Below are 23,177 nucleotides of genomic sequence, written 5' to 3'. Positions count from 1 at the left end.
AGAGAAGCAGCGGTGCAGATCTCTGCAGCTGGCTGATTGGCCAAAGGGCTTCACTTTGAAGATGTCCCAGAGAGAGAGGGAGGGAGGGGCGAGAGAGGTAGAGGGAGACAGTGGGGGTGAGAGAGAGTGAAGGATGGTGGAGAGAGAACGGGGGAGGAAAAACGACGAGTGATAGAAAGAGAAAGAGGAAGTAACGCTCAAGGGCTGCTGGCCTCCCCAGAGAGAGATGGAAGATAGTCTTCAGTCCATCTTTCTCTCCTCTGCTGTCATCTTTCTTTCCTTCTGCACCGTCTCTTTGCTCCTTAAAGCTTTTTTCCTGTAATTTTCATTCAGATGGTTTAAAACACTGCAGTCCGTCTCCTGTCAAACATGTATAGCAAAGTAATTTGTAGGGAAGAGAGACGGCATGAAGCTCGATGAAGAGCAGAGTGATATAGTATAGAGTCATATAGTAACTTAGCTAACCAGTGAAGTTGAACTGTACTGGACTTTTCAGGCTAATATATACATTTGAGATGATAAAAATCATATAATGACAAAGAGCTGGTGATCATAGTTATTGTATATATTGTGATGTAAATTTTGGATATTGTAGTATCGTAAGTGTTGTTTTGTCCTGGTTTTAAAGGCGACATTAATGCGAAGCAATGTCATTTTCTGAACTTGTCAGACTGTTGTAACTGTTCTATTATTTGCCTTTACCCACTTGGTTATGATATCCACATTACTGATGATCAAAAATCTAACTGTAAAGATAGTTTGCAGAAGAACTGCATTTATGATATTGATATCAGGAAAATCGCAAGCGACGCGCAGTTAGTGACGTGTTTTCCAGTACAAGCTGGTCCACCAGAGAGGGTGGGCGGAGCTCATGCAACAAGACACATGTATCGCACACTGTTCAAAAAAAAGGCACCAGGGGCGACACTTTGGGTTTCTGGAAAACGAGGTCTAAAAACACACCTGCAAAAACTGCTTAATGCCATAAACAAAAACAAAACAGAGCTCTCAAGGATTGTAACTTTAGCATAATTATGTTAATTATTTGTGTGTGTGCTATCCTCCCTCTTATTTATTATTTTGTGCAAAATACTTTATTGTGAAGCACTCTGTAACTACTCTTGAAAAACCTTTTATCACCTGATCCTCCTCTTCCTCTTCTTCCCTTTCTCCCTCCCCCTCTCGTCCTCCTCTGACTCATTATTCTCCTACCTTTTTGCCACATTTCTTCACATTTTCTTACTCGTCTATCTGTCCGTCAGTCCCTCCCTGCCTCCCTTGTGTGTCCTCCTCCCTCTCCTCATTTTTTTCTTCCTCACTTCTCCCAGTCTGCCTCACCTATTGTCCTTGTTGCTCTTCCCTTTCCCCCTCCTCAGCCCACTGCACCACCTCCCTCTCTTTGTCTTCCTCCTTGTCGCCTCCCTCCTCTTCCTCATCTCTCCCTCTGACGCTCCTGTTCCTCCCCTTGCCTCCCACCTCCCTATCAGATCAAAGAAAGTTAAGTAGGCCAGTGGCTGTGGTGGGCGTCAAAGGGCTTAAGGTGTGTGTGTGAGCATCTTTATTTTTGCACATTATTAGAGAATTTATGTTGGTTATCATTAACACTGTGTGGGTGGAGGATGTGTGTATAATGTACAAAACTGCTTACATTTTTCTACCTACAGACAGCTACTCCAGGACTTCATCACAGGTAACACTGATTCTTTTCTCTGGTATTTGTTCGAATTGTTATCAAAGTGAATAAATGATTGAATGACTAGAAAAGGGTTTTAAATTAATGATGACATTCATGAGACTGTAGGCAAATATTTTCTCAACATTTTGTCCTCTATTATGCTCTTTGTACACAGCCTGGCTGTGGGAAATGTTATGAAATGAAAGGGCTGGACCCAAATATTTAACTATTTGGATATTTTAGATAGTTCTGTTTTGGGATTGTGATATTTGTCAATTCAGATTTTCAGAATTTTATGAGCATCTGGAAAATTGACAGCCCTTACCAGCCAGTTAAGAGAAGTGAGGAGTCAATAGTCAATGTCAGTATAAAACTGTCAATAATACAGGTCTTTTTTTAAACATTTATGAATCAAGGCAACTTCAAGAGGGTTATGAGCATATAGTCATAAATATGCACACAAAATATTAGGCTGATTAGTTCAGTAATTTATGAGATAAGCTGCAGACAGACAGACAGCTCTGCCTTCAAAATGGCCCATTTCTGCTTTTGCTTTGAGAAAGCACTTTGTGAAAATGTGCTGTATAAAAAAAGTTAGCATTATTATTATTTAGTGTACAAGATGAGGAGCAATCCATTTTAATGTAACTAGGTAACGTATGAAGGAAAGTGCAACAAATGACATGCAGCATAGCATGTTCAGAATCTTTCCTCATTTCAGCAACCCTCACTGGAAAAGTAATTTGAAGCATGCTGATTGAAAGTCGTTCTGTGGGACTATTTGACTCTTCTCTAACAAGATTTTTCGCAGTCTTGTACCTTCAATTGTTTTCCCCCCACAAACAACATTTCTGTGAGAAATATCACTGCAAATCATTGTTTTCAGCTTTGGCAAAGTACTTAAAATATTTTTTTCAAATTTAAACTTTTGTAAGCACAAAAAACAAACACATCTACAGACCATTTTCCTGAAAGTCGATCTTGACTTTGTTGGACTCAGCCCTGGTGGCTCTGGTCCAGGCTTGTCCTGGCTGCTGTTTGGTCCACGCCGTGATGTCACACCAGTAAAAACCTCTGTCAGACAGCTGGACGCCTGACAGGCGAAACCGAAACTCTGCCGGACCGAACTTTGTCAGAACCAGACTGTCTCTGAGTGGACATGGAGAGAAAGATAAATAAATTTGAAATAAAAGTAGAGTCCAGTGCATCACTGTAAAGTTTATGTGCTATTATAAACACGTACCTCCTGTTGGGGTCTGTGGCTCCTCCGTGCTGCATGACGCTGTCCGGGCTCAGTGTCATGATGGTTTTCACGTTACTCTCAAGGTTCTCCTGTGACTGGATGAGCACGGAGTAACCTGCCACACCAAGGTTCTCAGTGGACAAGGTGCAGCTCATCTCAAAGGTAGCCCCGCCCACTGCAGCTTCACGGATGCGTTTGGCGACGATGTTCAGAGTGGGACCTGAAAATAAATACCGGTTAATCAACTGATCAATCAACGACCTATAACTCCAGCCCACCAAAGTGTCGGACAGGGGAAATCCCTAACAGTGGCCGCCAGGAAGTGAGACCACATTACATCATGAACTTGTTCTGATTCAAAGCAGGCACACACACACACACACACACACACAGAGAATTGCAGTTACATCATGGCTCAATTAGCAAGATTGAGGGCACCAACCTCAGAGAGTGGGACTGAAATAGAGAGGACGTGGGTGTGTGTGTGTGCGTGTGTGTGTGCGTGTGTGTGTGTGTGTGTGTGTGCGTGCGTGCGTGTGTGTGTGTGTGTGTGTGTGTGTGTGTGTGTGTGTGAGAGAGAGGCTGAGACAAGAGGTCTGTTGTTATCCTGAAGGATTTTACTCTGAAGTCTGGATATGATATGTAGACATTAGAGCTTATTCATAACACTCAACAACAGCAGGGTTACTGTGACTGCCTGGCAGTTTTCTGCAAGTTAATGGTTCAGTTTTTCTAAATTTCCCCCAAAATTGCCTCAATAAATCACAAAATACAATCTGGAGTAGAAGTTGATATCCCCACTGCACGAAGTAATTCAGTTTTTTTTCCATACTTTATTTTCTTTCTACCCAATAACACTCGCCAACCATCTTACCACCATCGTCGCTGTCATGAGCGCATGCCTCTCCTCCGTAGGGAGAAACATGCCTTCTTGTGCGCTTCTTGTGATACAGTTGGCGGGTGTGGTTCGGAAGACAGAAAACAGTTCCTGCATGAAACTGTTTACAACAAGGTTTGTGGAATAAACTGAGTGACCAGGTCATGATTTAGAAACAGATATTGCTGTTGAGTTTTTCAAATGTACTTTTTTGATATTGAAACAATCTGGAAAGATAAATAGCGCTACAGGCAAGAGGAGAAATATGTTGTTTTTTTTCATTTTGGGGTGAAATGTCTGTTTAAATTTAAGTTAATGGAAAAAAGTTATGTTAGAAACAAAAGTAAAAGAAATTTATTTTAGGGTAATGTTGGTTCTGCCACCCTGCTGCTGCGGGTGGATGAGGGTAGATAAATAAAATATTCCTTACGTTTTGTATCCCAGCGTACAGTCAGCGGCGAGCTCTGGTACTCAGCTGTGTTCACCACGTCGCCCTGGCTGTTCACACTCCACGCAGACACAGTGCAGACATACTGGCCCATGTCGATCTCCTACAAAAAGGGTGAGAATGAGTCTGCGATCGACATTACTACGTTCAGTTCAGATTCATCTCAACAGTGTTTCTCAGCCTCAGGACAAAATAACTGATGTAACACAGTATCTTCATATGTAATCATTTATCATCATTTAATCATTTAAATCTTTAGTTTTAACTTCCATCACTTTTCCTCTGGTGTACTTTACGTAGAAACAAATGTTTTTGGATTTTCAAAGTCACTAGAGAAAACCTGCATTTAAATGTACACATGTGCATGTTGTTTGTTTTCCATTCAAAAGCTTTAAATGCTTTATTGATATCACCTTAAAGCTGTTGTGACAGATGTTAGTGAACAACAACAAGTTCGACAGTTGTTTTCATCATGATACTGACACATAATTCTAACACTGTTGGGGCAAAATCCATTTTTTCCCATCAGTCCTTCTGTCTGCAGCTACCTGAGTGCGTAGAAATCGCAGTTTGAAAGTGTTGGGCTGGACTCTGGACAGAGACATCACGCCTGTCTTCAGCCGCTCAGAATACGTTGCTCCTGGCAACAGGTTGCCATGGCTGTCCAAGGAGCCAATGGGATGTGAGGTCTGAGGATCGTCCCCGATACCTGCAGGTGATTGGGCAGAAAACAGTGACAGAGGTTTCGTATTAATTTCTAATTAATTTTTCAGATTTCATGTAAGTGGAAACAGCTAGTGTGGAAAAAAGTGCGATCTTTTTCCTCTTTGCACAAATTTGATGCACCTCCATTTTGCTGTAAATCGAGTCTCTGTTTTCCACGGAGACTGTAGCCAGTGAAAGACAGAATTGCAGACTAAAAGTGAAGCTTATAGGGAACCAGTTTGAATGCAGATAGTGCCATTATTCTATAGCCATTACACTGTGCAATCAACATTTAAACCATGATGATAGGTCAATTTCCACTTTCCATAATTCCACTGAAAAACACATTGAAGATTTTGCCAAGTTTTGTCCACTTGAAAAAAATACTATTATAAAACATATTACAGATTTTGACAAAGGCGGCGGTAAAATTACCAGGAAGTGTGGTGTACTCCCAGGTGACACCCAGTCGGCCTCCCAGTGGTAAATGGGTTATGTTGGTCACATGACATGCCAGCTCTGTGGGTTCAGCCGTCATCTGCGGGTTCAGGACAGCATCCAGGGTCACTGTGAAGCTCGGCTCTGTGGAGAAAAAATGGACAATATTAAACTAAATTTGACAATACAAAAACATTTGGAAGCAGTAACAGTGTGCTTGCAAGGAGAAGCAGGCTGGAGTCTGACAGAAGACAGGAGCAGCAACAAAATGTATTTTAGCCACCTTAAATTAAATCAATATCTATTTAAGTGGACGCTATATTGAAGGTTTTTTCGCTGCTTTACTTTTCTGTCAGACAGCTCGCTACTCCAAACTGAGGGCTAATGTTTGTAACACACTGACTATGGATAAGTACCTCATACAACCACACTTAAAAAAATCTAAACAATCCTCTTAAGCAACTAAAACTACAGCTGCACATACAGGGCAGCCACATTTCAAAGCTTGATATTGGCACAATCTTAATCAATAATTGAAGCAACACATTCCTAATTTCAAAAGGAGGTGGAGATGAGGAGGGACAACCAATCTGCAGCCACTGTGACTAAACGTGACACCCTGACACGCTCTTTAAAACACACCTAAAAACACACAGTGTAAAGAATGTAACAAAAGCCCAACCCAAACCTTTGTGTGATCCAACCACAGCTGCTGAAAAGCAGGTATTGTACTGTCCTACAAACTGAAAAAGCTTCATTCAGGCTCATTTCCCAATAAAAACATCTAGTCAGTTTATTTGAGGCGTGATCAGTCTCATGAAATTACTCCAAGATACAACACAAACATTTCTGTTCAGCTACACAAGTAGTTTTTATTTAATTATCCCGATTGTAAATATCACAGGGGCTGAAATTAATACTAGTTTCAGGGGAAGAATCAGCACATTGATGATTGGACAACAACTCAAACCTAATAATGCAATATATATCCAGTTACAGTGCTGCGCCGCCTCCAGAGACATGATTTCCATCCCAGTGGGGCGTTTCTTTCATCAGTCACCGACAGGTTTTACAACAGCCCCGAATCTTTAGACAAATGCAAAGTAAATCCTGTTGTTTTTTGTGTGTGTGGTTTGGTCCTTAATATAGAGCTAAGTGAAAGAGCCAGGCAACAGAAATAGACCTTTGTGAGATGAGGTGTGTGTCACAGTGTTAATAGAGTGTGTGCGTGTGTGTGTGTGTGTGTGTAGGTGGCAAGGCAGGTCCTCTCAGTCAGACATCCAGATTGCACCTTTACGCCTCAATGAACAGGAAACACACAGAAAGATTTCCACCTGCCTGACTGTGAGATACCGCACACACACACACACGCACACTCGCACACACGCACACACACTGTATATGTAAAAATCATCACTGACACACACACACACACACACACACTGAGCAGAAACATTATTAATACAAGCACATACGTAAGACTGTGCCCGAGTGTGTGTTTGACCAAGGAGAGGGCTTGCGTGATGTCACATGGACGTCATACAAACACACACTGACTCATGCACTGTCACCATCTGCTGTGAAACACACACACGTGTCCACACACACACACACTTTGAACGATGAGAATGTGTGAAGTTTCTTTGCCAATGTGCCACGCGCCTCTCTCTCTCTCCCACACTAACATGTTGCTGGTTTAATCGAGCAACTCGGCCCCAGTTCAGGAGCTTTGGTCCTGTGCAGCACCAGTACGGGCCAGTACGGGGTTTGAAAGCAAACACTTACGCTTTTTTTTATTTTTAGAGACTTTTTAAATTCCACTTGGATTTAAGATCATGTTTACAATTCAGTTACTTTATGGGACAATTTTGGCTAAATTGTGACATAAAACATGATTTTTTTGGTCAAATGAAGAAGATAGATGATCTACTTCACGTTTAAAAATCTAACACTTTCTGGAGTAGAGCTGGTAAAACCGAAGTGGCATTTGTTGGCAGTTTTCTTGGCGATTTTTGTTTCTCACTCTGCATGTGGTATTCCACTGCTTTGATTCCCATTGTGCCAAATTTGAAAAACTTTTTAAAATACAAGCCTTAAAATTTAGTTAAATAACCAATTTTTGTTGAATCTGCATTTTTTTAATTTCTCTTCAGTCATTTTTATTGCAGCAAAATGTGTCTGGTGGACTGAAAAGCAATCTATTTTATGATTCTTGTAGGCTACCAAAAGTCAAATATTTTTTTGCAATGTTAATAATTTATATTATAAAAAATTGACACTTGATGTAAGATATTGCAATGCTATGCTGTATCGACCCCCCCAATAATTTGCACCTTTTCTCTAATTTATGATTCAATGAATTAAAAACCTTTCCCATTATGGGAAGTCATGTCATACATTATAACATATTTTGGACTTAGTGCAACTTTACAGATTGGAAATGATGGATAAAATTAGAAATGTATCAATAATTAAAATAAATGTTGCAGAAAGGGCGGTGTACTGTGTTTTAATGGGGTTACAATGACTGCCTCTTGCACGGCAAAATCTAACCACAAGATTTTAAAGGGAGTTTGGTGACTTTCTTTTTGCATAACAAACAAGTATGCTCGAGTTGTGACTGTAGATAAATCTTCACAAACATGGCTGACATACTTTTGCTTGAACTGACAGGAAAAAAAGCAATCCTTCTCTCCTGTCTGCTGCTCATTGTGATTACTTCTTAAGTGTTTCTGTACATGATGATGCAACACGGATGTTGCCTTTGACATAGCTTTCTTTTTGGGGTATGATGCAGTCATTTGATTAAGTGTCTGACAGCACAAACTACACAGTTACTTAGCGGTTTGCTGGTTGAACTCACAAATCTCATAATGAGAAATCTGTGTGTCTAAAAGGTTGGAAAATTAGCTACAAATGCAAAACAACAGGAAGTCTTGAACAGATAGAAAGATCCATATCATGACATTAACTGACCACAACTACAATATTCAGCAGACTGCAAAATAACAATCCAGCAAATATGGAAGTGCACTTAAGAGCCCTGTGGACTGAAACGGCCATTCAGCACCCTGCACTTCCTGCGAATGTGGAAAACCCCAAACCCCATGTTAAAGTGTCAGTGATGCTGTCGACCTCATGTCATGTCCTCAAACCGAGTCTGACTCGAAGCTTTCGCTGCTCTTCCGGCCATTCTGCGCTGTGTCGAGTTTAGCAGAGCAGAAGTTGTGTAAAAACAAGCTTTAAAAAGAAGAAAAGGCTCTATTAGTGTGTGGCTCGGGGAGGCAGAGTGAGGAAAAATAGGTCAATGTCAATAACACAACAAACTGCTTTCATCTGCACGGCGCTGCATGTGTTCATTTTAAGAAGCTGCTCTTGGTTAGAGGCTCTTAGTTAGTTTGCAGTGGATGTAATGGTGACTTTCATTTGCCACTGACTGCTTTCAAATGTTATGATATCTCATTCATTATTTTTCTGATCCTCACTGAGCGAATCATTAGCCAACATGCTGACTGTTCAGTTCAGAGAGTGAGAGCACTACTACTGTTTTCATTTTCATTGTCGATTAATCTACCAATTATTTTCTCAATTACCGAACGATAAAGATCTCAGAAAATTGTGAACTGTCCTCAAACGTTCCCAAAATTAATAGTGCCTATTTCAGTGTCTTGGTTTGTTTTACCTACAATCTAAAACCACAAAGTATTCAGTTTATTATTATAAAAATGCAGCCCAGTCGCCACATTAAAGTGTTGGCATTGTACGTTTCTGGAAAACACGGATATGTTACATTTGTCATAACACCAAATGCCTGCCAAACAGCAGAGAGCAGCAGACCACCGTTTGAGACGAACAAAAACAGATGTTTTTTGACGAGAGTGTGGGACATGTCCTTCCATGTTTGTAGCAACAAAAGCGGACTTTTTAAGAGCAGTTCAGGACATTTCCAGCAGTGTGTGTAGTGACAAAAACTGGTATTTCTTAACGAGAGTTTGGGACATTTACAGCCATATTTGTAGTAACAAAAAGGTCTGTTTTTAATAAAAGTTTGGGACATGTCTGTGTTTGCAGCAATAAAGCCAGTCTTTTTAACATTAATTTGGGACATTTCCAGCATTGTGTGTGGCAACAAAAGACAGTCTTTTTACCAAGAGTTTGGGACGTGTCCAGCTATGTTTGCAGCTTTTGCAGAGACAGGAGCATGTGTTTTTAAAAAACAGTTCTAGACATTTGGTTCTAACAACAAAAATGGTGTTTTTTATCAACGTTTGGGACATGTCCAGCAGTGTCAAAACTTGACTTTTTAACAGAAGAAAGGGACATATCAAGCCATGGTTGTAGCAACAGAAGCATGTGTTTTTTAACAAAAATTTGTATTTGTAGAGACAGAAGCAGGTCTTTTTTACACACAGTTGAAGCTGTTACCAACGGTGTTTAAGCAACAAAAGCAGGTGTTTCTATCAATAGTCCCTGGCATTTTCAGACATGTTTGTAGCAACAAAAGCTGCTGTTATTGCTGTTGTTTTTAAACAAGAGTTTGGTGTATTTTTTGGTGAGTATTTTTATTGACAGTTTGAGACATTTACAGCCGTTTTCGCAGCAACCAAACTAGGTATTTTAATCCCAAAAATGTTTTCCTTACCCTAACTAAGTGGCTTTTGTGCCTAAACCTAACCTCACATTTACCACAGCATTGTTACAACACGAAATTAAAAGATAAGGTTCCAACATATTCACGACATATGAAACATACAAATGTAACATATATCCCTGTTTTGCAGAAAGGAGCGATGCCAAAATGTATCCTGGCAATTGGATTGAAAAAACACGTGCACACACGCAAAAATACAAGCCAAAAAGCTTGTAGCAGAGCTTTCACTGAACATATTTGGCCGGTGTCTTTTCTGCTTCGGCTCATTTACAGGTGGGCTGTGTGCCACCATAATAATATGTTTGCTAACAAGCAGAAGAGAAGAAAGTGACTTGCTAACCTTGGCAGTGACGGTGCCACTGAGCTAGGCAGAGAGTTGAACTCCCAACCACAGCGAGTTTACTGTTTCCAGGAACAGAAGAAATGCTGTTTCTGCCAAAACAACCAAAGGCATGAGACGCTCTGGTTTCACTGGACTGTGCAGGCGTGTGTGTGTGCAGTGTGTGTGATCGGAAAACCAGATATGAACAAGGCACTCGAGCTGTTCTCTCTTTCTGTCAACACTCTGCGTGTCTCCCAGGACGGAGGGGAAGTACTGGCTGACACACACTGAACAGATGTACATTTTACATCACAGATTACAGCTAAAACAACATGTAATCAGATTACTGTGTGTGCAGGCAGATCACAGTCATCTGTTACTATCCATGCTGGGTTTCACAATGAATTTATGTGATTACTAGACAGAGAATTCATTTGCACTCATCCAAATTAAATAAAAATTGATACTCAAGACTAAACATCTAAATGAATTTTTGATTTCGCAATGAAACAGTGCACATGTTCATGCTGGATTTAAAAAATTAAACCAAAGCAGAGCTTGTCTTGACATACTGTGTGATGTATACAGTATGTATAACGATTAAATAATAAATACTCCGCAAATAATAGATGAAGAAGTGTGGAAATCATGCCAACATTTGCTCTGCACAGACAAACTGCACTGGTTAAGTGAATTAAGGTAGAAGCTCTCAAACATCTGAGCAGTATAGATGCTAAACATCATTAAACCAAAGACTGGAGCTTTATAGAGCCTGTGGCAATGCACAGCCTCCTTAATTCTGCTGCTTTATGTTTTCACTGAAGGACAGATTTTCAGTGAGTTTCGGAAACTGCTGGAGAGCTGCAGGAAGCGTCTTAAACTGTGTCCTTGGGGAAGAAAAATGCTAAGTGGTTTTCATCAGTCAATTCTGTATGAATTAAAGTTAGCATGACTGAAGATCGCTGCTTTACATTCATTTGACAGGAAACAGCTCACAGTTTTTCCCAGCATGAACACACATCAGAAGCAATTTGGGATTCAGTTTCATGCTCGAAGACTTCAATACGTTGCAGGAGGCGGGAATCGAACTGCCATCCTTAAAGGGTAACTAAGTACTTGTTTTTGTAACTGACAGGCTGAGATTTGTATTCCAACTGTATGACAACAGATAGGATCCCAACAGAGACGCTTTGTTCAACAGTAAGATCATTTTATTTAACCAGAAACAGCCCCAAAACAGCTGTCATCGACCCCACTAGACTTCAATTAAATTAATTATTTTATCACTGTAAAAATTTCATTCAAAGTTGACAGAAACAAAATAAAATGCACAAAAGCTGTCTTGGTTGATCTTTCTACTGCTCCAATGATCATCAGCTCTCGTTCTAATTCTAGATTAAGGACTCCTGAAATGACATCACTTTTCTTGGGCTGCATTCAGACACCTTTCAGAAGTGTTTAAACTTTTTAACCCTGAGCAAATTGGTGTGGTTTCTTTCAAAAAAATAAAAAAAACAAATGTTCCAGAAATTGCAAGAAATCAGTAGATGTAGAATAAAAAGTTTTTTTTTAAAAAGTTTGAAATAAAAGCCACTGGAAAACTACATTTATAATTATCATAATTACAAATTTAAAATTATTTTTGAGTACGTTTTTTGCCCTGTTTTAACTTCCTTTTTTTTTTTTTTTAACTATGGGTAATTTTCTTGTACTTTTTAAAGAATTTCTAGCAAATTTTTGGGCCATTTCTTGTTTTACTGCTAATTGCCTTAATCCCATGTTTTTGAAAAAATAAATCAACCCAATATGCTCAGGTTTCAAAGGGTCAAAATAAGTCTGGAGGCTGTGGTGCAAGATAAGGTCCAAGTTGAGAAAATACCAAAATTACCCTTTAAAAATAATGGCCAACGTGTTCAGGCAGACTAATACTGATAAAAAATACAGTTTTAAACATTTTACATTTTAAAAGACTAGTTACAAACTGAGAGTGTTTAAACAAACACACTCCTCTCATTCACTGCAGTGTCATGCAGATTCTTGAGTAATCACTTTGTTTTATTAATGGGCTAATTTTACTGTTCAGTTTTACTGTTCTTGCAATCATGTAGACAAAAGTAAAAGTAAAATAATTGCTACCCTGAAAACTTTCCAGTGTTGTTAAATTTTGTCTCACAACAACTGCTGCGCAGCGTTTTGACACGATGAGCCTTCAAACTCATTACTCACACTGGAATTCCTGAATTTTTTTCTCTGTCTCGCCGGTACCTGAGGGGACACGCCCACGCCAACAGTCAGAGCATCTGGTGAGGGTCCAATAACACACCTCCATAAACACACTGTAATCCCTGCACACACACTGCAGGATGAATGAAAAGCTGTGTGATAAAGCTGCTTTATGCAACTCTCTGATATGCAGCAAAAAACTTAAATACAGAGGACTTAAGAGTTAGGTCATATTTCTCTGTGGGTTTGTCACTACAATTAACCCTTTCAGTGGTGGAATGCAAACAAGTATATTTACTCAAGTACTGTAGGCCTCTTAAGTATGAATTTGAGGTACGTGTACTTTACTAGAGGATTTTATTTTCATGCTACTGTATATTTTTACTACACAACATAACAGAGGAGAATGTTGTACTTTTTATTTTACTATATTTATCTGAAATCCTGAGTTAATATACAAGATTTCTTCATCAGAACAAAAGAGGAGTTCATAAAATGTTTGTTATAAATTAAATTATCAAAGTTTGTAAGTACAGTTACAATGATTAGTTGATTAATCAAGACATTAAAGAATTAATTGATAAATTCTGTCAATTGACAGATAATTAATTGCTATCTATTTTAATAAACATTAAACACTTTTTTCTATTTTTGTTTTATTGTTTTGGAGGGTGTTATTTTCAGGTGTTTTAGTTTTTTTGGGATGTTTTTGCTTCTTTTCAGGGAATTATTTTTCTTTTTTAATGAAGTTTTGGGTGTTTTGCTACTTTATATATATATATATATATATATATATATATATATATATATATATATATATGTCAGTCAGTCATTTTCTGTAACCGCTTGTCCTCGTAAGGGTCGCGGGGGGGCTGGAGCCAATCCCAGCTGTCATTGGGCGGAAGGCGGGGTACACCCTGGACAGGTCGCCAGACTATCATGAGGCTGACACATATAGGCGAACAACCATACACACTCACAGTCACACCTAAGGGCAATTTAGAGTCATCAATTAACCTGAGCTGCATGTCTTTGGACTGTGGGAGGAAGCCGGAATACATATATATGATTATACTTAATTACTTTAACTCTTTAACTTAAGTACAATTTTCAATTCAGGACTTTTAAAAGGGTATTGGTACTTTTACTTATGTAAAGGATCTGAATACTTCCTTCACCCTGACCCCTTTAAACATGATAGTAGCAGCTTTAATATGAAGCAGTGTTGGTTATTTTCCAAGACATGTTTTTTAATATCTTTTCCTCCCACAGTTTCCTCGAGCTCCACCTGGCCCTCGCAGGTCAGCTGAGAGACACAATCCCTACAGGGTGTCTGCGCCGAGGTCTCGGGGTCTCCTATCAGTCAAGCTGGAGCACTTCCAAACGAGTGGGGGTGTGACCTCACTCAGTGAGAGGGAGCAGCTGAACACAGAGATCCACTCATATCTCTGAATTCCTCATCGGATCGTAGCGTAAGACCCAGCCGGACTGCAGAGAAATCTGATTTTTGAATGTTAATTTTCTGCTCACTGCTCAAAGCAAGTGACTGCAGACAGATCGACTGGTTAAAGCACTCTCTTCTGCACCAACAAGGTCGCAGAAACACTGGATTATATCCAGTATACATCACAGCCTGACAGCTAAATATGGAGAATACAATGGAAAGAAGAAGCTGAAGTGAAATTCAGGCTCAAGGGAGTGTTGGGACACACTGAGCCAGTCCTTGAGCCAATCCACATTGGGCCTGAGATCAATCGCCTCTGCCTCATATACCTACTGGCTGATGGTTGGTGGCTAATTGAAAGCAAACTGCGACACTGTACTAGAAACAGGCAGCCACCTGTCCCTTTTGTACCCTGTTTTTCCACTTTTAATGAATCAACATATGGCATCCTTCCTTGTCCCATCCACAGTTCAAAAACAGTCTGTACATTAATCTTTAATAACTATAGGAATCACCACACAGCGGAGAACTACATGCTATTAAAGTCATACAGCTTTAGATGCACATTTCATGGTGTTGTCCATCATTTTTATGAGTAATCGGTACATTACATCCGCCAAGTTAATAGCTGAGAACTAGGAATGTGGTATCATCAGGCACGAGACACAAGTGGTTGTTAAAAGCAGCAAAATTGTCTGCAAATTGTGGTGGCGATGAGGTCCAGGAGCCACTTCCCCTCAACCCCAATATAACACGGACAGTAAATAACTGTTGTTGCCATATTATGCCGTTGTTACTGCTTCGTAAGCACTGCCCAACTCTATGATAGACATCACACTGGATGCCATTAATGTTGTATTAAACGTCTCGCCCGGCACACTTCTTTTGTTTATTGAAGGCCATTCAATCTAAAATCACACACCGGGGCGACACAGTGACACAGACTCACAGACTCTATTTTCGCTGTATGAAAGTACCCGCATCTTACGCATTACAGGCCCATGAAGCTTGCACACTAGAAACATAGGGTGACCGAGCACAGGCGAGTGTGCCCTCTGCCCACTGCCATCAGAGCAACTGCCAAAAATTCAACACGGTGAACTCAATGGGGCAGAGCAAACACTTGTTTAAAACAGCATCCCCTCATTGACATGACTGGAGGTGGCGAGTTACTGGGCCGCAGTGTGAAAGCCCCTCAACTGCTGAGTGGGAGTTTCCACATGAAAAACACAGAAAAGATCACAGGTGGACCCGTCCTTTAATGGACTTAATGTAAAAAACACTGTTTAAGAAATATACAGTATGAAAGGATAAATGCAAACACACAGCAGGAGGACTGGAACAAACTTGACTATAATGACCCTTTGATTAGATATGATCATGATGCTTTAGTGGCGATACAATATTACTGCAACTTTAAACACTTTGTGATACATTGATTACTGCGATAACATATATTGCAATTTACTGTGATTTACTCTGTACTTTCAACTACTAATGATGTTGTAAAAACCTTTGTCAACATAAGTTTTAACTAATAAGATAAATTTTAAGTGTGTTTATTTCACAGCAGATCATTTTTATTTTTAATTCAGCAAAAGGTGTCCAGCGGACAGCAAAAGCTACTGATTTTGTTCGTCTTGTATTAGCAAGGTCAGTAATTTATAGTTATAGAAGAAAAATCAATGCAACACTGGTCTTGTTTTGTTCCAGTTTCATGTGAACATGGAGAAATTAATCTGTACTAAGTACATGTGAAAGAAGACAGCTGAATTTCTGGGTGCAAAACTTAACAGCCTGGGTGCAAAAATATCTCTATTCAATATTCCACATTCATAGTTAGCTGGTGTGAAAGAAGCAGCTGGAAGAGTCAAAATCTGCCATCGATACTAAATAAATATGAGCAAAAAGCCAAATCTATACATAATTAAAATACACAGACGCTCTCATACATAGTGTATATATTCATAAATATTCTGATAAGTGATGAAAAATAAGAAATATAAGCTCGCGTGAAATAAAAGCACTCATTTCTGGAGTGAAGTGGCTCCATTGACAACAATTCCAGCTGACACAACAACACGCACACAGGGGAAGTGTAGCCAAGGGTGAGAGGAATTACACCCTCTTTAGCTCTGTGTGTGTGTATGTGTGTGTGTGTGTGTGTGTGTGAGTGTGTGTGCCATGGGGAGCTCCTAAACAAGTTCTCCAACTCCATTTGTGCTTCCTGGTAGGCTATGCTTGCAGCAAAGCATCGTGGGAAGAGTGGGCAACCTCAAGGCCACACATCAATAGAATCGGAACGGACTGCTTGACAACACACACACACACACGCACGCTTAGACACAGATATACACAAAGTCTAAGCTCATAGAAGGAGGATGAAATATATGAGCTGCAGTCAATTAGAAATGTTGCTCTCACGGTGTGTATGAGTGTGTGTGTGTGTGTGTGTGTGTCTACAGATGAAGTATGAAGGAATGTATACCCTCAGGCCAAAATGTAGGAGTTCCACCAGCGAGAACAGCCTCATAGCCTCAGTATGTGGGACACACACACATACACACACACAGATAAAGACAGCGTTTGAAGCGTGTATGTGTGTGCAGCATTTACTCTCCAGAGAAAGCCTTCAACAAACCTAGTTTCACTCTCACACACTTGAAAAATGCCCGACAGACACACACTTAAGTATGCAGATAACATGTGCACACTACCATCCATGTAAACACACACACACGCAGCAGAGATTACCAAAATGTTCTGGATTGCGCTCATTGATATTTCAGCTATGCTCTAACTGAGTGTGTGTGTGTGTGTGTGTGTGTGTGTGTATGAAGCCTGGTTGATATTTCTAAATGTAACATGGATCCTCGAGGCTTCAGGAATCTTCTGTGTGTGTAAGAGAGGGTTGTTATTTTAACTAAAGGCTCCAGTTGACATACAGTACAGGATGTGGGACTCTTTACAGCCAGAAAACACACTCTGCACCATCCTCTGAGGACGACTGATTTGGGTTATAAAAAAGCCTGCCTATGGACGGGGCTACCGTCAGTGTTTTGCTATTTTATAACCAATGTAGATGCCTGTTGTCATGCATGTTTCTTATTCTGAAATTCTGCAGAACGTCTGTATTATGGGTGTGTATACGAGATCTGCACCTCCCAAGAGTCCTATGCATGCTATAGCTGCTGAACCTTTACAAAGGAAACCATATGAAAACAATAAATTGTGCATTAAAGTCCAGTAGAACACAACCAACCCAGAACATGTTAGAGACTCAAGCTGATGAGAGTGGTAGCTGTTTGAATCCACCAGCCGGCCCAGGTGGACAAACAGAAGTTTAATTTTGCTGATCGCAATCGTCTTACACGCAGATGACATCAGAGGATCAGATTAAATCTGAAATAGGTGACCAATGGCAGGTTAATATCCAGTCTACATCCTGTGAGTCAGACTACAACTTTGTGTTGTAAAATGATGAATACTATTGAACCTTGAACCTTCAGTAAAGGCTTATGCTATTTTTGTGTTCAGAACTTTAAAATAACTGAAAGGAGAGGAAGCTGTTGGTCGTAGAGAGAGAAGGTTAAAGCAAAGAACAAAAGAGGAAACATGCGAGACAGGAAGTGAGAGCGCAGTCAAGAGATGTGTGGAAGTGATTAGTCTGTCAGTCAGTTATGAATTATCTGATATCAGTCAAGTGGTCCCTGAACACGCAGGTCAAATATAGTCTGTCAAGGCTGCAATGACATTTTAATCAATTTTATTTAAAGTACTGTATTAAATGGTATTTTAATTTAATTTGATTTAATTTGTTAAATGAATTGAGTTTCCCCTCTGCATTAAATGGGTGTGGTGAGTGGCCATACTTTAATTTAGTTAGTCTGAGTTCAGTGAAGACATTTAGTGCCAAATGCTTTTCCAAACTGTGTGCAAAAAAACAGCAACTTTGAAACAAAAGTACTGTTATTAACTATCCCAAATCCAGAGCAGCCAAACCAGAAAAAAAGTAGGAGGTCTGCCAAGACCACTCCCTAAATGGAAAGAAATTGCCACTGTAAAAAATTAAATAGGAGATTTAAATTACAAAATGAAAGTAAAAAAGAAACTCTAAAAACTGGCTGTATATTTCCATCAAAAGAAGTATTTCCTAATTTCTTTCTAATTTTCAAGAAAGATTAGTAAACAAATGAAACGATAGCATGTTTTGACTGATCAAAAACTAAAATGTGCAGGGCTTCATGGGTAAATTGCATGTTAATAAATACTTATATTTGTCTGATTTCCTTTTGACGTTAGTATCATGTGGCATGCATCCACTCCAAACTCTTGAGAGGGAATAAAGCACTTTGAGGTGTTTTTGAACTTAACTGCTAATATCAATGCCAAGAAGCACCAAAGCAAACTGGACTCCATAAATATCATTAAAAGTCTTTTATTCTTTTCAAACCACGGCTTACTCCAAAAAGAAAGTGGGACAAAGACGAGTAATTGCCACTTTTCTAAATTAAAATGACACTCAGGCGCACATTAAACTTTTAGCAAGTCAGTCCGACACTTCCTGGGAATCCCCAAAAGCATTAACCATAGTACTGAAGCTGAACCGAGAGTGATTATATAACAAGTGTTTATTTATTCATTTAAGTCCAATTCATTCATTTCATGGGGAACTGGGAGTTTGTCAGAAATCCAACTGCTATGACATAACAGCAGCTGGTTTTCAGATCAGTCTGTACACACCTTCAATCCACCCGTCTCTCCATCACCATCACGACAGTGCTGCTCTCTGTCAGTGTTAAAACAAGCCTTTAATACGGGGGCGTAACAGCATCAAAACGATATTCAAGACTTGGTTTTGGGGTCAAGGTTTGATATGCTATTGATAAAAAACTTTTGTCAACGGGGGCTCACTGCATTTAAAGGAGCAGCTAGCAGGATTTAGTGGCAACGAGCAGTGAGGTTGCTGTAGGGTTGCAGTGTTATACCTGTTTTAAGGAATACCGTGGTATTAAAATTGACAGTTATCATACTGTGTACATTCACTTATCTACAATAATGACAAACATGCCAGGCAGAGATTCCCTCCTGCGCATGTGGATCTCCTTTTCCCCTCAACTGTGTTTTTACACATACTTCTATAAAAAATATTCTCAAGTTTCAACTATTACAAAGTGTTTGTTCAACCAAAACACTGTTTTCTTTCCATATTAATACTAATTGTGTCATACTGAATACTGTGACATACATACTGTGAAACCATGATATTTTCTGAGATTGTTACCATACCATTGCAACTCTAGGTTGCAGACTGCAATCAATGGAATAGCCCTTCCCAAATTTTGGAACCGATTAGTTATTGGACTGACAATAATTAAATTCATACTTATAGAAAGAATCACTTGTATTCTGCATTCATATGCAGAAATCTGTGACTAAAAAAAGCTAGATTGTTAAGGAAAACACCAATGAAAATATAGATATGAATATTATATTAAATTTCTGTCATCAGATACTCCTAATTCCTACACACTGGCCTTTTATGAAAATTAGAATGCAAAAAAACCCAAAATATCAATATAATGCATACAAGCACACTTGTCAAAATGTGAAACTATTTCTGTAAGACCAAGTTCAACCATTCAAGTGAACAGTGAAGTTTCAGCTCCTCACATTCAGTTCAAGTCTTCATGCTCATTAGGTCCAGTTTGACACAGTTAAGTAGCTCTCTGCAGCCCTGCAGCAGTGGCAGTTGGCACTATGGACGGACTGGATGCACATTAAATTGCAGCAATGTAATAGAAGCATTTAGGTGATGCTGTCACTGTTTCTTTCCAATCCACCACTCTTTGTCCACTGTGGCTATTACTCACTGAGAAACCATATCGCCTACAAATGATAGATCTACATCAAACACTCCCTCAACCACAGTTCCTCTTTTATCATATGATCTGTACATCTCGGGGCTAACAACTATTATGATCACAATAACAGATGATTGTCTCACTGCCACAGCTTTCTGGGTGGAACACCTTTATGTGCTGACATTAGTGAATTAGATCATAGCAGGCCAATACAGCAGTGATTATTGACTCATTGGGTGCACCTAAACCAAAGTCCACATTTAGACCAGACTACTAAAAATGGAAAAGTCTTTCCTTTGCGTTTTTAAAAAAGATGTGTGTTCATATGATAACACTGTGAGAATGATACTAGTGTACTCCCAGGTCGGTACATGGCGGTGTAACTTCGTAATGACACGTCATAGAAGAACACCACGTGCACGCGCATAGTGCGGCTGTGAAGTCTCCCTTCTCACAGGATCTGTGCATTGCCAGTTTACACACCAACAGAAGGGGATATGTTTGTTTTGAGAACTGGTTTCAAAAGTCTTCGTTTTCAGGCCCCCAAAACACCGATGTTGAATGAATGACAGCCATGCTGAGAACATTGTTTCATGCAAGAACAGTTGCCATGTAAAGGCAGTCTAGTGCTGAGTGAGAGGGCTGAACCAGGCTGCAATCTAACCACTGTGGGCATGTTCGCACCATCCATGTACACCTACTAAAGGCGTTTTTACCAGATTGCTACTCAAAATGTGGGACAACATTATAAAAAGGACCCAAACACAGACAGACCTTTTTCTTTAAGTGAAGGATAGTTTTTGTTGTTTCTGTCATTGTTTTAGATTAAAAAAAAATAAAATAAATTATATATATATATATATAATATATATATATTGTATATATATATATACATATATACACACACACGCACATATACAATGTTTATTTAAATGGAGTGGTGCGGATAGAAATTTAGGGGGGTGTTTTTGGTTAAACAAAAAGGATCTTACACTTAAAGAAAAAGGTCTATCTCTGTACGGGATCCTCTCCATAATGTCAGACACTTATAATAATTAGAGCCTGTTAGTGGCAAAAACAAGCACCTTTAGTGGATGTTCATTGACGTGAGTAATTGCCCAATAACGTTCCACTGTCAGCTGCAGTCTTTTCCCTCAACACATTCAAAAATAGCTGTTCCTGTTAGTCACTTAGACACAAGAACATGGGAAAATGGGTCCAGATTGAAAAATACCCAAGTTTCAAACATTTGTGGATTGTGTTGGATCGGCTCGTTAAAACCAAATGAAATCAGATACTGGTTTTGTTTCTTCAAGTCTGATTGGATCATCCTTCTTAAGTCGAAATCAAAGAGAAAATAAAGCACGACAGTGTGAATGAGCATCCTAATTTTGATAATTATGTTTATTTAGGAGGAACGAAAGAAACTAATTCCACATCTAATTGCGTATCCAATATTTCACCTTGCAAGCCAACTCTATTCCCCAACATGATGTAAAATTCAAAAACGCAGTGCAAGAGGGAGGGAAACCGACAGACAGACAGAGGGACCACCCACCATGCCAGTAATTGATCGCTGTGTCGACTGTGTTTGACACCACTGCTCTTTAGAGGCAAGATCAGAGTATCACACTCACACACACATATACACACACGCACACATACACACATACTGCATACCCAGAGGTAGCAGAGTGCAGGACAGGCATGACTAATCAATCGTTCTCACAGCAGGAGTCGACAGGCTGACTACAGGATTAAAGAGTTTCCCCTTGAGACACCAGATTCATCTGTGGCACCGCAGCACTGTTACACATCCTCAAATCATGAAATCACACAGAAACTACATGCACACTGTCCGTTAGATCTACTTTTCCCCACATTTTCTTATCAGGTTCTTCACTGCGTTGGACATCAGAACTGTCCACGAACACACGCAGGTCTCTGATGAAGGTGTCTTAAGCGGCAAACCACTCTATTGTCAAGAAATGTGAATCCATACAGGAAAAATCAAATATTTTGGACCACAAATACTGACAGTGATGATGCAATAGTTAAGGGATAACCACTGGTGCTTTTATTTAAGGGTAAACTGGATCCTATTTTCCCGTGATTTTAAGTCTAAATGACCAACAGGAACAAAAAAATTTGAAACTGGTTCAGTATTGAGAGCACTGCAGCCTGCAGCACTTAACAGGCTGCAAAGTAACCACTATGGGGTATTTGAGCAACATCAGTTCCATAAGTTTCCCTTTCAAATGCATTTTTGAGAAACTGTCATAAGAAACACAAGCTGGTCATTCATCAGTAAGCCAAAAATGATGTTCGCTACAATCTGAGGTGACCAAGAGACAGTTCAGAGCGCTATCACTATCATCACAGAAATCAACAGGCTGCACAGTAAAACATCTACAATATCAAATATTCATTCATAACTTGACTTCATACTGATGAGTAGATTGTCATGAAGTCAAAACTATGAAATGAAATTCATGAGGGTGACATTTTTAGTTAGTATTTCTGGTATTTGTGTATTTTCTTATATTTAAAAAGTTATTATTATGTGATACTCAAGAGTGCTTTCATTTTGACTGTCAAGCCTCTTTATGCAACTGATCTGATTTCTGCAACTAATGTTTTATGTTTCATTGATCATCTGGACATTTTAAAATGAAATATAAAAAAAAAACATATAAAAATGTAAAACATGCAGTTGTTTAACTCACTGATCTGTGCCACCTTCACCGTCACAGGGCTGGATGTTTTCTCTGCTGCCATGTGCCACCTCCCTCCTCCTCCCGAGCTCCTTCCTCCCTTCTCGATGAAGGCTCGGATGCGGCAGGCGTACGCCCCTCCGTCCTCCCCGCTCACCCCCCTCACCGCCAGCCTGTACTCTCCAGATCCTGTCCGCTCCAGGCTCGCCTCCCCTCGTTTCCCCTGCGCACCGCTCGAGGACGTGTTCGAGATCACCACCCCGCCACGCTCCATGGTGACGATATCACGGCCATCGGCCAGCCAGGTTACTTCCAGGGCGAGGGCGGGCAGGTTGTCGGCGGCAACGGAGCAGAGGAGGGTCAGCGTCTCACCGGGGGAGAGGAGCAGAGATGCAGAGGAGGGAGGGGAGGAGGAGGAAGCCTTCACACTGAGGGACTGACCTTGAGAAGACAGAGACAGAGACAATATTAGTCATCCTTATGCGGACATGCCAAACAAACAAACAATGCTTTGGTCTTTAATAAGTTTGACAATATGAAATGTTCTTAAGAATTACTATTATTCTGCACAAA

At 39.9% G+C, this 23,177-nt stretch overlaps 1 protein-coding gene across 1 annotated transcript in view; it reads right to left on the bottom strand.

The window, feature by feature from the left end:
- Nucleotides 1-23,177, bottom strand: part of ptgfrnb (prostaglandin F2 receptor inhibitor b) — a 71,397-nt gene that overhangs the window by 31,358 nt on the left and 16,862 nt on the right. Inside the window, exons 5-10 of the mRNA XM_042512948.2 lie at nt 22,617-23,045; nt 5,384-5,530; nt 4,792-4,952; nt 4,226-4,346; nt 2,919-3,138; nt 2,637-2,824 (exon numbers count right to left, since the gene is read on the bottom strand). Coding sequence (XP_042368882.2) covers nt 2,637-2,824; nt 2,919-3,138; nt 4,226-4,346; nt 4,792-4,952; nt 5,384-5,530; nt 22,617-23,045 — 1,266 coding nt within the window. The remainder of the gene's footprint in view (nt 1-2,636; nt 2,825-2,918; nt 3,139-4,225; nt 4,347-4,791; nt 4,953-5,383; nt 5,531-22,616; nt 23,046-23,177) is intronic.

This window comes from Plectropomus leopardus, chromosome 24, assembly GCF_026936395.1.
Source record: "Plectropomus leopardus strain MGB_pleo_1.0 chromosome 24, ASM2693639v1, whole genome shotgun sequence".
Taxonomy (NCBI): domain Eukaryota; kingdom Metazoa; phylum Chordata; class Actinopteri; order Perciformes; family Serranidae; genus Plectropomus; species Plectropomus leopardus.
This window is presented reverse-complemented; position numbering and strand designations above follow the sequence as displayed.